The sequence below is a fragment of the Hirundo rustica genome, assembly GCF_015227805.2.
Source record: "Hirundo rustica isolate bHirRus1 chromosome 33 unlocalized genomic scaffold, bHirRus1.pri.v3 SUPER_33_unloc_1, whole genome shotgun sequence".
Taxonomy (NCBI): domain Eukaryota; kingdom Metazoa; phylum Chordata; class Aves; order Passeriformes; family Hirundinidae; genus Hirundo; species Hirundo rustica.
Window position 1 is genome coordinate 218293 of NW_026690190.1, and position 14290 is coordinate 232582.

Sequence of the window (14290 nt, forward strand, 5' to 3'; positions counted from 1 at the left end):
AACACCGGGCATGCCCTCGTTCCCAATCGATCTGTGTTCTCTCCTACCTGGGGCTCCCGGATGGCCATGCCTTAACAAAGTGGGCTTTTATTTTTGCCCAGCCTCTAATCCAGGGAAGAGTTACTGTAATTACCCAGGAGAATATTACTGTGGGTATTGGGGTTGTGAAACTGTATCACATGGGTTCCTCCCAGGAGGGGGGCCGGATAGATATATCAAACTTGGGTGGCCCAACCACTGCAAACCCACGCAGGTGTGGCAAGCTGGTGGAGCAGACCCAGACCCAAGGGCATGTACAAGTATTCTTATCAATGTTAGTAGTCCTCAAGACCCTGGCTGGTTACTAGGGAAGACTTGGGGAGTACGACTGTGGGAAACGGGGAAAGACAGAGGAGGTCACTTCCTAATTAAGAAGGAATTACCCACAGTACATGGCCATGGAATAGGACCAAATCCGGTAGCAAAAGAAGAAGAAGAGGAAGGTACAGATCCCATCATTAATAGTAGTAGCCCGAGTCCCAAAAACAGTTCGTTCGCTACCAAACAAAAATAGTTCCTTACCAACCCCTGTTAACCAGGAAGTACCATTCCTACGCACTTATAGTGCCCTTTGGAAAATCATGCAAGCTAGCTTTGATGTGCTTAATAGGACCTACCCTAACCTCACTCGAGAATGTTGGTTGTGCTACGACATCCGACCCCCTTTTTATGAAGCAATAGGATCAAGTGCTAAAATAAAAAGATCTAATAACTCTAACCCCACCGAGTGTCAATGGGTCAGTAGGAATATTACTGAAGAAGCTCCCGGTATCACCATGTCTAAGGTTACAGGTAACGGTACCTGTATTGGTACCATCCCACTTGCTAAGAGTTCTCTATGTAATAGAACTGTATCCCCTAAGGGATCTCAATGGTTGATATCCGCTGGAAATGCCAAATGGGTCTGTATGAAAACCGGAATCTCCCCTTGTGTGTCTGCAAGCATCTTGAACAAGACTAAAGACTTTTGTGTACAAGTAGTAATAATCCCGCGAGTGATTTATCACCCAAAAGAATATGTGCTCGAGCATCAGAACACTGCCAACCACCACTTAGCTAAACGAGAACCCTTTACAGCTCTAACCTTAGCCGTCCTATTAACATTAGCAGGCACCGGAGTAGGAACCGGAGCAACGGCATTGATCACTCAACCAGGAAAATTAAGTGCCTTGAGAAGCTCTGTGGATGAAGATCTCCGCAAAATTGATGAGTCCATAACCGCCCTTACTAATTCAGTACGATCGTTATCTGAAGTGGTCTTACAGAATAGGCGTGGGTTAGATTTATTGTTTTGGCAACAAGGTGGTTTATGCGTAGCTCTTAAGGAAGAATGTTGCACATATGTAGATAAGACTGGCATAGTGTTTGACACTCTTGGAGAACTAAGAAAGCAGATTGAGAGAAGGGAAAAAGAAAGAGAATCTTACCAAAATTGGTATGAGAACTGGTTCAATCACTCACCATGGCTTACTACCTTGTTGTCCACAATAGCAGGACCAGTCATTCTGTTAGTTCTAGGATTAACATTTGGGCCATGTATCTTTAACAAACTTATCGAGATAGTGAGGGGGAGACTAGAAGCCGCACATCTGCTGTTAGTCAAAGCCAAATATGAGGCCCTAGGTGATACTGAAAAGGAAGAGGATCTGGAATGGAGTAGAAAGGAATTGGAAAGGTTTAATGAACAAAACAAATTGACCTAAGAGGAAAAGGGGGGAATTGTTATAAACATGTTTTGTTCATAATGCAGGATGCGGAAACAGGATGTATGCTATGTAAAGATATGTTAAGCAATGTTTTCCAGAACCCTGAAACCGCCGACGTAGCAGAAGAAGCCCCAGCAACAAAACAGGACATACGCAGAGTATTACCCTTGATCCCGGAAACAGAACTGTATAAGAAGAAGGGTCTGAAGCAGAAAAGCGCGGCAGTTGGCGGGACGGTGAAACCCCCCCCCTGTCGCCCAGCGCTGCATTGCCTTATCGCTACGCTTGCTGTAAGCAATAAAATTGCTGATTGACTTGAGCAACAGTGTCTGACCTATTTGTTGCCCAAATTCCTCCATAACAGTAATTACAAAGTCTTTTATTTACAAAAGTGTTGAATACCCAAAATACAAATACATATTCATACCCCTGTCACCTCCCATTCCCCGCTTCGTATGCTAATTGGCAAAAAGGCTATTTAAGCATGTGTAGTTTGTTTCCTAAAATGAGTCGGGGGTCTCTTCTGGGGAGGGGTCACCCAAAATGAGGAAGTAAGATGAGTCTTCCTCGTCCTGACCTTTCTACCTTTTCAATGCATTCGTGACAAATGAATCCTTGGTAGAACTTATAGCTTCCTGTGTTCAATGGGTCCTTTAAGCAGGAAATCTGCAGCTATCTTATGTCCTATTTATCACACTTTGTTTTTCATTACAAGCACAGCTACATAAACATAAAGCTGACAAGTAATGAGTTACTAAATCCGGGATATCTTATCTAAGATCCGGCTTCTGTTAACTGTGAACAAAGCTTACCTATCTACTCCAGCTATTTCAGCAACTTACTTTCTTAAGTTTCCTAAAAATCCCTAATTCTTCAAATTTAATGTCTCAGGTCTCTCAGAGCACGGTCCGACCTTGCCGGGTTAGCAGGACCCTGAATCGCTGCTTCAAGGCCAGGTGGTGCCAGGAGAATTTATCATCGGGGGAGAAATGGGCGGGAGGGGGCCGAGCGTGTGGGGAACCCTGTCCGGGGGCACCTTCTGTGGGGGAATGGGGTCAGGAGGACACTGACAGCACCTTAAAATTCCCCCCAAATTCCCCTGGGTCTCCCCCTCCCTAGGACATCAGAACTCCCCCATATCGCTCCCAAGCCCCACTTCGAACACCCAAACACCGAGGATCGCCCCAAACGCCACCTGAAATCCCTTCTAAACATCCCCCAAGCCCCCCGAATTCCCCCCGTACCCGCAGGGTGTAAACGCGCTCCCCGCGCTCGTTGATGTAGCACTACAGGAACATGGCGGCGCCGGGTGCACCCGTGACCGGAAGTCACCTCAGAATAAAGGAAGAGGGCTCTGGGTGTCTGCCGAAATTTGGTGAAGGAGGTGATGGGAAATGTAGTCCCAGAAGTAAGCTGGGAGTACAGGTCAACCCAGGGGATCCAACGGGATCCAGGGGGAGAAATTTGAGGCAAAAAGGGAGATTCGGGATGGAAAAGAGGAGTTTGGGCTCGAGAAAAGGGGGAGATTTGAGTCCAAAAAGGGATGATTTGGGCCCAAAAGTGAGAATGTGGGTCTAAAAAAGGGGAATTTGGGCAGCCAAATGGGAGTTCTGGACACAAAAAGAGGAGTTTGGTTCCAAGAACGGAGAATTTGGGATGTAAAAAGGGAAATTTGGGCCCCAAAAAGGGGAATTTGAGCGCAAAAAAAGGGGAATTTGGGCAGCCAGATGGAAAGTTTGGACCCAAAAGGGGAGTTTCGGTGCTGAGAGGGATAATTTGGGCCCCAGAAAAGGTGAATTTGGGTCAAGGAAGGGAGAATTTAGCCAATAAAAAGGAAAATTTGGGCCCCAAAAGGGGAATTTGAGTGACCATGCCACATGGAAAGACTCTAAAACTCAGAGACAAAGTGAGTTTTAAAGTAGGTATGTGATTTATTCAATGCTGGACAGCAATGCGGGATAGCTTCCAAAGGCATCCACAGCCCCTCACTCACTTGTGTTTTCTTTTAACCTCTAGAATGTTACATATTCATCAAGTTTCACAATACACTTATGTATATTCATTCCTTGGCTCCCCGCCCTCCGCTTTGTATGCTAATCATCTTATCAGTCCTTTGCGCCTGCGCAGTTGTGTCTGGTGCTCGTCTCGGGGGTCCCAAAGGATGAAGTAAAGTTGTCTTCCTCCTGAGATGAACTTCTGACCCATTGCCTTGTGTATGCTCACTGATCCTCTGATCATAGTCCAAGCTATGAAACCAGCCTTATCTGGTCCTGGGGCCTGAAGAGCCTCGTTATCTCAGAGTCTCTGGTAATCTTGTATTCTTGTCTCCTGTTCTGGTAAACATCCTTCCCCTTGTCAGACATCCTTGTATTCCTCCTTATTGTTCTTGCTCATAGTCCTGCCTCTTGCCTCCTTAGGTAACTAATACAGTACAAACAGCAGCAAGTATTAAGCAATACACATCATCTGAATGCCCATTCTTAATAGATATCTCCTAATTCCTATGATCAGTATCCTCTAGTTTTCAACCTCATGTTTCAGTCCCCCCCTTTCAATAAGGCAGTAAATTCTTTTACTCAGTACAAATTCAAATCCTTACACTATGTGTCTCTCAATGTCTTGTTGTGTGCTTGGGATAAAGAGGTTAATATTGCTATTCATTGTAACAGTTTCCTATTCCAAATAAGCATTACAAAAGACAGCACTAAACTTTCACTTATTAATATTAGTAAAACAATGATGGGGTGACACAATGTATTTAGGATCCCAGTTGTAGTAGTGACCTATTAAAGAAATATGGGTATTGATCTAGTATCGATACTGGACTGTGACGGACAAAAACTCTCTAACAGTTTAAAGTTAGAAATTGTAAGTTTATTACGGCCGGGCAGCACGCGGGATATTTCCCTAATTCACACTGTGAAATTCAAAGGTAATTACAAAGCCTTTTATTTACAAAAGTGTTGAATACCCAAATACAAATACATATTCATACTCCTGTCACCTCCCATTCCTTGCTTTGTATGCTAATTGGCAAAAAGGCTATTAAGCATGCATAGTTTGCTTCTTAAAATGAGTTGGGGGTCTATTCTGGGGAGGGGTCACCCAAAATGAGGAAGTAATTCTTCAAATTTAATGTTTCGGCAGGTGTCCATCCAAAGAGTGAGTCCCACCAATTGTGACTTGCATCTTGTTTCACTCTTTGCAGAACCTTGTTTCCTTTTTGTCCCGGTGGACAGTAATTAAAGTTTTTTCTCCAGTTTCCTGAATATTTTTTACAATTTTTACAAGGTCCTTATGATTAACTAATTGTTTTACTAAAGCGAGATTCATCCCAATAGGTGTGGGTGGCACCCTGTGATACATAGTATTGTCAGACTTAACTAGTTGGTGGGACATAACTGGCGCTGAATACAGAAAAGTCGCACCCTAAAATTTTGAAAAAGTTACAAATACAGAGGTTAGAATGATTTCTTGTTAAGCAAAGTTGCATTATCACTGTCTATTTCTATAGAAGCACATGCAGTTCTTAAATACACACAACCCTGACCAATATATACAAGTACAGTCCTTTGACAAGTTTTCAGATGAATTTCAAAGTGACAAACATCCTGTTCAGTATCAAGACACATGCTTTGAGCATTGATTGTGTTACTTTCACAAATGAACCCCTGTTGTTCCCAGGTAATACTGAGACATTAGTTTTGAAGAATTAGGGATTTTTAGGAAAGTTAAGATAATAAATTGCTGAATTAGTTGAAGTAGATAGGTACGCTCTGTTCACACTTAACAGAAGCTGAATCTTAGATAAGCTGTCCCGGATTTAGTAACTCATTGCTTGTCAGCTTTATGTTTGTGTAGCTGTGCTTGTAATGAGAAACAAAATGTGGTAAATAGGACATAAGATAGCTGCAGATTTCCTGCTTAAAGAAGCCATTCAACACAGGAAACTGTAAGTTCTACCAAGGAATCATTTGTCACAAATGCATTGAAAAGGTAGAAAGGTCAGGACGAGGAAGACTCATCTTACTTCCTCATTTTGGGTGACCCCTCCCCAGAATAGACCCCCAACTCATTTTAGGAAACAAAGTACGCATGCTTAATAGCCTTTTTTGCCAATTAGCATACGAAGCGAGAAATGGGAGGTGACAGAGGTATGAACATGTATTTGTATTTGGTTATTCAAGACTTTTGTAAATAAAAGGCTTTGTAATTACCTGTGAATTTCGCTGTGTGTATTAGGGAGCTATCCCGCATGCTGCCCCGCCGTAATAAACATACACTTTCTAACTTTAAACTGTTACAGAGTTTTTGTCCATCACAGTCGAGTATCGATACTAGATCAATACCCGTATTTCTTTAATAAGTCAATGCAAGATTCCAGATTCACAGTTTACCATTTCTCATCTACTCTCCATGCCCATGTTCTATGCTCTGAAGGGTAGAGCACTGACCTCTCATGACTCAGTCCTAATGCCATAATGGTGTGAATGACATAAACAATGGAGTTGTGTACAGTCAGCACAAAAGCAGTAGCCAAGGTAGCAATTGGATCATAGGTAAAGTTTACCAAAGTCCATCAAGATTGAAATTTCTTTTCAAAATCAGTAACATTGTCCTAGACAGCTTTACAGATTTCCATCGGAAAGGCTCCTTCACTTCCTTCTCTTATAATCAAGGCAGCTGTTGATTGCAACCATATTTGTGCCTGTATACAGCTAAAAGTCAAAGACATTACTCTGAACCATAGCAAGTGAATCTATGATTAACCTGTGGTCTTGGTCCTCTGCTTTTTCCCAACTTGGCAACATTTTTGAAACCTGCCCCTGACTAGTTCCCTATGCCAACAAAGATGACTGAAATGGTGTTAGGGGTTAGGTTTGTTCCTTTTTTTTTGCCTTATAGAATTTTTCCCCATAAGTTGCTAGAAGACTAAGTACTGGTGCTTCGATGGTGCTTGACCAACACAAAGGAGGTGGCCAAAAGTTGGGAGGGGGGAGATCACATGAGTTTTGAGGCGGGAAAAGGACAGAGATGGGTGAGCTGGGGGCTCTTCTTGCCCTAGGCATCGGAGAGGACGAGCAAGCTGCTGCTTCCTGTGGGAGAAGTCCACTGTCAACAGAAAGTCCAGTCCTGGGAAATCTGCCATCATCTGCCTGTGTGCTCAGGAATTCTGAGCTCCTTTGCCTGCCCTGCTGGAGCTGGGCCAGCCCTGCTTGGGAGCCGTGGCTTCTTCAGCACTGCTCTATTTTGGTATGCTGTAGCCCCACACCCCGCTTCCTGCTGGGACATCTCCCCTGACATCTCCCCTGAGACATCCTGCAGTTCCAGCCACCAGCCCAAGAGTTTCCAACATTCCAGCTTGGTGCTCTCGGGGTCTCAAGAGATCAGACTGCCCTGGGCTTTGTGAAACAAAGCCCCTCGAGGTTCTTGGTTCTGTTTATTATTGATGCTGTAGTTGGGTGGTTTTTTTTGTTTGCCTTGTTATATATACCAGTAAAGAACTGTTATTCCTTTCCCCATACCTCTGCCTGAAAAGCCCCTTTAATTTTCTAAATTATAATAACTGGGAGGGAGAGGATTGGAATTCCCCATTCCTAGAGAGGCCCCACCCCTCCCTAGCAGATACCTGTCTTTCAAACCAAGACAAAGGGTTGTTTTAATTTTGTTAGATCACTTGTTGCAGTGGCCAATTTATTCATTAATATTTCTGAATCAATTCAGTTTAGAACTCCCAGCCCTGTCCCTAGTATTCCAGTCAGATCTCTCCGCATGCTACCCCTGGTGTATGCTTGCCTTTGCAAACATGTTGTCCAGCCCTGAAAGGATATCTTTAGGAAGAAAGAGCAGGCCGGTTGAACTTCAGAGATGTTTGCATTAGCAATTCAAAGCATTTGAGAGACCATTCTGGATTAGACAATAATTGTTGTTGGCTCATGTTTCTTATTACATATGGGCCTATTTAATAAAATTTGGGCCCAAACTTAGGTGGCGTGATTTGGGTTCTGGCTGGGGTGCTGGTGTAAGTTGCGATGGGCTTAGCTGTGGCATTTATTTTAAATTTGAAGGAGAGCCCAATATTATCATGGACCCAGAGACAGACGACCTCAATGGTCTGTACTAACATAAAGTTATACCAACAGTCCAATTCACTTGAACGACTACAAACCTCCCAGTGTTTGCCTGTGGGAGTGGTTGAAGCACTGATTTGGGCTGCTTTCTTATGAGTGGTTCCATTAATCTTCCGACACCTTATTCTATTTTTCTTTCCTATAGTCCCTTGGAGTGACCACAACCTTTGTCTTTGCCATTCTTGCCTTTCATATACTTGATTTTTCTGCATGACTACAGTTGATCGGCTTAAATCTTTTATATTAGAATATTCCCCCATGGATCCAGTGTGCCAAAGTAAAAGCTTGGGACCAAGGCCACTCAGCATTTTTCTGGCCAGAGGTATTTCCCAGTTCTTGAATTGCAATTATGGTTATGAACAAAACAATTTTCTCAACTAAATTCTTGAAACTTAGATTACAAGACATTTCTAACTGCAATGTACTTATTTTGTTCGAGTGAATTTTAGTTCCAGTTCATTATCGCCCGGTGTTACTTTCCACAGAGCCTCAGGATCTTTCTTTACTCAAGAGTGGTGAATCCAGGCATTCTGCTCTTGGATCTTAATTGCAGTGAAAGTGGTGAGAAGCACTTGGAATAGTCCTTCCCACTGCAGCTCCAAAGTTTTTTCTGTAACAGACTTGACATACACATAATCCCCAGTCTGTATGTCATGCACTGGCCCATCTAGCTCTCTGCTCTGAGTTCCAGCAACATGTTTTTCAATTTCTCTGAGTTGTTTACTTAAGGTTATCATACAGGCAGTCAGCCTTCCTTCCCCAATTTGGGTGGATATCCCTTTCTGCACACCATATGGCCTCCCATAAAGCATTTCAAAGGGGCTCAGCTTTTCTTTACTTCTGGGCTTAGTCTGAATTCACAGCAATGCTAACAGGAGGATGTGGGGCCAAGGCAAATTAACTTCTTGTCCTAGCCTCACAATTTGTTGCTTGATCAAATTATTCTTTTTCTCAACTTGACCGCTTGACTGGGGACGGTATGGCTTGTGATGTTCCCAGTCTGCCCAGATGTTGACTGATCTGTTGAACAATTTTTGAAATAAAATGTGGTCCCCAGCTGAAGATATTGTGGCTGGAACTCCAAAGCGTGGTATTATTTCTTGCAACAGAACCTTGGTTACCTCCCAGGCTTTGGCAGTCTTGGCGGGGAAAGCCTCTGGCCATCCTGAAAAGGCATCTGTTAGTACCAACAAATATCGATACCCTCCTTTTCTTGGTAATTCCAAAAAATCAATTTGCCACTGTTGACCCGTCCATGGCCCTTTCCAATTTGGCCAAGTTTTAGTTTAGGGGTGTTCTTGTAGTTAGTCTGGAGGCAAAGTTCACACTGCCAGACCACTTGAGTGATAGTGGCATATAAGTTCCTGGCAGTGATCTTTCCAATCAAGTAATTATATAAAGCATCAATTCCCCGGTGTGTTTTCTGATATTCTTCTCTTACCAATGTGTTGTATTTCATTAATTTGGTTCAATCCACTTTCCCATATTGTTTCTGTAAGAGTTGGTTTTTCCCGAAGTTGTATCCTCCTATCTATCTCTTTATATGTGCAAACCACTCCTCTCTCCATCAACCAAACCCAACCTACCCTCCCTTATCCATCACTGTAAACCTTTCCCTTTTTCCTAGAATGTTCTGTGTTAATCAATCTTCCTTCGACGCACCATTGGGCTTGGTAATGTAATCCCTCCTACCCCAGAATACTATTGGCTCCCATGTTAAAGTTCTCCTCCCCTAACTCCTCCCCAGTTATTCCCATTGGTTGTTCGAGTGTATCCACCCCTCTCTGCCACCCTCAGTACTTAAGCTCCTGCACAGCCTGGGTTCAGGGCTCTGGTCCTTGGATCACTCCATTCCCTCTCCTCCTTTTACCCTCTGAAGTTTGTATTTCCCACAGACTTCCCTTCAATAAACCCTTTGGATCTTCTCCTCGAATCAGTCTTCCCTTCGCCTTCATCCTTGTCCTTGCGGGAGTCAACCTGGGACTAAAGAGCCTCAACAGGTTCAGGGTTCCTTAAGGCATTGCTGCTGGGGCTCTGTTCCCCACACGCTGGTAGTATTCCTCCGCAAACCACCAAGTTAGCCTGAGTTGCAGGGCAAATGGAGAAAGGATACTACACTAATGGCCATAGTAAATGGGAAGGGATAACCAGTTTTCTTTCTGCCGTAACAGCCCATCCCTCCTGGTTACATGTTCCCTTTTGATCCTCAATTAGCTTTCTGTCCTTTTTATCATACACTGGCTTACCTTCTAGGGAGATTTAGCCACTGGGAATCAGGGCTCCTTCTACTGTTACCTCACCTTTTGATGCTTCTTTTGTCTCTCTGTCCTATAGCTTGTTTCCTTCCTCTAATTCTGAGCTCACCTTCTGATGTGCCTTAATGTGCATGATTGCCACTTTCTCAGGCTCTTAAGTGTTTCTCTCGAGAGTCAGGTGGTCTTAAAGTCCTTTGCCTTCTGAAAAGCCCTGAGCCAGATGCAAGAATGAAACGGAGTCTTCAAGTTCTGATTTCTCAAGGTTGCACACTTTGTTTATTATTTCTTATCTTACAATTCTTTCTGTGCCCATCCAAGGTCTGTGCAGCTACTTGGGCACCAGGTGATTTCCCCAAGGCTGGGAGTTTGCTGTCTCTTATACTAATTATTACATGTTCTTTATTTAGTTACTAGCCAATACCTACTACCTATACTAAACAGGTCATCTTTACTCTGACCCAATCTCCTTAAATTACTTTGTGCCACCGTCACTACAGAAAAAGGAATGAATGAAGAAGAAAGAAGAGGCAAGAGACAACGCCCAAAGTCCTCCATCTTGCTCCCATCCACTTCCATACTAAAGAACCTAAAACTATGCTTTTTCACCTTGTGATAAGCTAAACTACTATCTTTCACACTCTTGTGGCCTGTAACTCATCTTGCAATGCTGGAAGCCTTTCCCATGGACTGGGGTCAAAGCCAGTGTCTTCCTGGGCTCTGTGCCAGGGTCTCAGACCCCCCTGTCCAGGTCTCAGACTTCTCTGCCCAGGTCTCTGACCTTCCAGGGTGACCAAAGGGATGCCCTGTACTCCGATAGTTTAACACCTTGTTTGCCTCAGTTTTAAACAATAAGACAGGTTATCCTCAGGACAAGCATTCTCCTGAGCTGGTAGATGGGCACAGGGAGCAGAACAGCCCCCCTGTCATCCAGGAGGAAGCAGCTGGTGACCTGCTGAGCCACTCAGATGCTCACAGGTGTCTCTGGGAACTGATGGGATCCATCCTAGGGGGTTGAGAGAGCTGGTGGATGAGCTCACCAAGCTGCTCTCCATCCTTTCTCATCAGTCCTGGCTCACCAGGGAGGTCCCAGAGGGCTGGAGGTGCCAGTGTGAGCCCATCCCCAAGAAGGGCTGGAAGGAGGATCTGGGGAACTCCAGGCCTGTCAGCCTGACCTCGGTGCCCAGCAAGGTCATGGAACAGATCACCTTGAGTGCCATCACAGGGCACCCACAGGATGGCTGAGGGATCAGACCCAGCCAGCGTGGATTTCAATGTCTGCATTGATGATCTGGATGAGTGGATTGAGTCCACCATCAGCAGGTTTGCAGATGACACCAAGCTGGGTGTGAGTGTGGATCTGCTGGAGGGTAGGAGGGCTCTGCAGAGGGACCTGGACAGGCTGGATCCAGGGTCCAAATCCAAAAGTGGGAGGTTTAAAAGGACCAAGGGCCGGGTCCTGCACTTTGGCCACAACAACCCCTGCAGTGCTACAGGCTGGGGACAGAGTGGCTGGAGAGTGTCCAGGCAGAAAGGGACCTGGGGCACTGATGGACAGCAGGCTGGACATGAGCCAGCAGTGTGCCCAGGTGGCCAAGAAGGCCAATGGCACCTGGCCTGGATCAGGAATGGTGTGGCCAGCAGGAGCAGAGCTGCTGTGCCACCCCTGACCTGCACCCAGCTCTGCACACAGACATTGCTGCTGCAGGTCCAGAGAAAGGAACAAAAGGGGGACCTCAATGCAAACTTTACTGGGAGTTCCTTTAGTTCATTTAAAGCCACTGAGAGCAGAGCTCCTTATTGACACACTCCGGAACCACAGTAAAGGTGGAGAGAAACAAAACAAGAAAGGGCACAAACAACAGCCTTGCTTTGTCAACACCGCTGAAAACAAAAACAAAGAAAAACCACCTGACAACAAGTGCTATCAAACATGACTTTTATTACAAGTGACTTGCTGAAATTGACCATTACTTGAATGTTTCTGAACTTGTCCAGTCATCAGTCTCCACACTGCAGCCCTGAGCTCCTGGTTCCTCAGGCTGTAGATGAGGGGGTTCAGGGCTGGAGGCACCACTGAGTACAGAACTGACACTGCCAGATCCAGGGTTGGGGAGGAGATGGAGGGGGGCTTCAGGTAGGCAAAAAAGCCAGTGCTGAGGAACAGGGAGACAATGGCCAGGTGAGGGGGGCAGGTGGAAAAGGCTTTGTGCCGTCCCTGCTCAGAGGGGATCCTCAGCACAGCCCTGAAGATCTGCACATAGGAGAAAACAATGAACGCAAAACAACCAAATGATAAACAGGACCCAAGCACAATAATCCCTAGTTCCCTGAGTCTGGAGTGGGAGCAGGAGAGCTTGAGGGTGTGTGGGATTTCACAGAAGAACTGGCCCAGGGCATTGCCCTGGCACAGGTGCAGAGAAAATATATTGGCTGTGTGCAGCATAAGGAGCATAAGAGCGTAAGGAAAGGCACTGGCCCAGGCAGCTGCTGCCATGTGGGCACAAGCTCTGCTGCCCAGGAGGGTCCCGTAGTGCAGGGGTTTGCAGATGGACACGTAGCGGTTGTAGCACATGATGGTGAGAAATGCAAATTCTGATGAAATGAAAAAAGCAAAGAAAAATACCTGTGCAGCACATCCTGTGTAGGAGATGGTCCTGGTGTCCCAGAGGGAATTGTGCATGGCTTTTGGGACAGTGCTGTTGATTGAGCTGTCTTGATTTGAAAAAGACAGGTATCTGCTAGGGAGAGGCAGGCTTCTCTAGGAATGGGGAATTCAAATCCTTCCCTCCGTGTTATTATAATTTGGAAGATTAAAAAAAAAAAACCAAAAAAAAAAAACAACCCAACACTTTTCAGTCAGAGCTATGGGGTAAAGGAATAAAAGTCCTCTACTAGTAACTATAACAGGACAGACAAACAACAACAGCAATTATAATAATAGTAAAACAGAACCAAGAACCCCGAGGGGAAAACGGTGGAAACTCCAGTGCTGATGGCTGGAAGTGGTGCATTGACCCCAGCAGGCAGGGGGGTGTCTTGGCAGGTGAAGTGAGCAGTGCCAAAGAAGCCGCAGCAGCTGGCCCCGGGCTGACCCGAAATCCAGCAGGGCAGGTGAAAAAAACCTCCGAATTCCTGGGCGCTCCAACAGATGATAGAATTCTCAGGACTGAACCCCTATGTTAACCGTGGAATCCATGCAGCTACCAGTCGCTCGACCGCTGTCCTCCCGGAAAAAAACGAGAGCCGAAAAAGGAACCCCCACCCTCATCTCCCGGGAGCCTTTCCTTCCCCCTAAACTAAGTGATCAACTCCCTTTTGTCCAGGTTAAGCACCCTTTAACTATCAGTATTTAGTCTCCTAGCAACTTATGGGAGGGAAAAATTCCACAGGAAAACGTAACCCCCAACAGGAGCCCAGGTCAGTGAGGGCCAGGTTGAGCAGGAAGAAGAACATGGGCGTGTGCAGGAGGTGGCCGCAGGCTACGGCGCTGATGATGAGGCCGTTGGCCAGGAGGGCAGCCAGGGAGATGCCCAGGAAGAGGCAGAAGTGCAGGAGCTGCAGCTGCCGTGTGTCTGCCAATGGCAGCAGGAGGAAGTGGCTGATGGAGCTGCTGTTGGACATTTCTTCACTCTGGGCATCATGGGTTGTTGAAAAAAGACATTGACAAGCTGGGACATATTTCTTTGAGTCAGTCCTTCATAATGTATTTGTAATTCCTTCAAAATCACTTCTCTTCCCTTGAGGGAGCTTTGCTAAACGTTTTTCAGTACAGGTTTGTGCTGCTGCAGCTACTGCCTCATCTTCAGCACTGCTCTCAGTCTGAAAACTGGGCAGCCCAGAGGGAAAATAGAGCTCCTTGTGCCCCACTGCAGTCAGATCTGCTGGTCCCACACAGGTGCCATTTGCTCATTATACCTCCCTCTCTTTCAGGGTGATCACACTTAAAACTTTATGGAAAAATAAAGTGGAGTATCTGAAATAAAAAATAAAAATAATAATAATAATAATAATCAAAAAAAAATCCCTAAACTCTTCTCTCTCTCTCTCTCTTTTTTTTTTTTTTTTTTTTTTTTTTTTTTTTTTTTTTTTTTTTTTTTTTTTTTTTTCCTGTGTTGATGGAAAGGAAGTGATATACAGGGTTGGTCTGGCTCTCTGCTGG

General features: G+C 45.1%; 2 protein-coding genes across 2 annotated transcripts; both read right to left on the bottom strand.

The window, feature by feature from the left end:
- Positions 1-2177: 2177 nt before the first annotated feature.
- NOP10 (NOP10 ribonucleoprotein) lies at positions 2178-3043 on the bottom strand. Its single transcript, XM_058424284.1, is given in 2 exon segments — positions 2178-2784; positions 2941-3043. Coding segments are annotated over 2 exon segments (246 nt in total). The 3' UTR covers positions 2178-2641.
- A 3763-nt stretch (positions 3044-6806) lies between these two features.
- Positions 6807-13399, bottom strand: LOC131378779 (olfactory receptor 14I1-like). The gene is made up of 3 exons (XM_058424285.1): positions 13336-13399; positions 12103-12843; positions 6807-6841 (listed from the first exon to the last, which is right to left on the bottom strand). Exons 1-3 carry the CDS (start codon positions 13397-13399, stop codon positions 6807-6809), a joined length of 840 nt encoding a protein of 279 aa, XP_058280268.1.
- Between the last annotated feature and the right edge of the window lie 891 nt (positions 13400-14290).

Excerpts from the sequence above, each read along its gene's own strand:
- LOC131378779 (XM_058424285.1), bottom strand. The coding sequence starts at position 13,399 with ATGAGGGTGGGGGTTCCTTTTTCGGCTCTCGTTTTTTTCCGGGAGGAC. Across the intron at positions 12,844-13,335 it reads GGACAGCGGTCGAGCGACTG|ACAGCTCAATCAACAGCACT; the intron begins GTAGCTGCATGG and ends TTTCAAATCAAG. Across the intron at positions 6,842-12,102 it reads ACAAGTTCAGAAACATTCAA|GAAGCAGCAGCTTGCTCGTC; the intron begins GTAATGGTCAAT and ends CTTCTCCCACAG.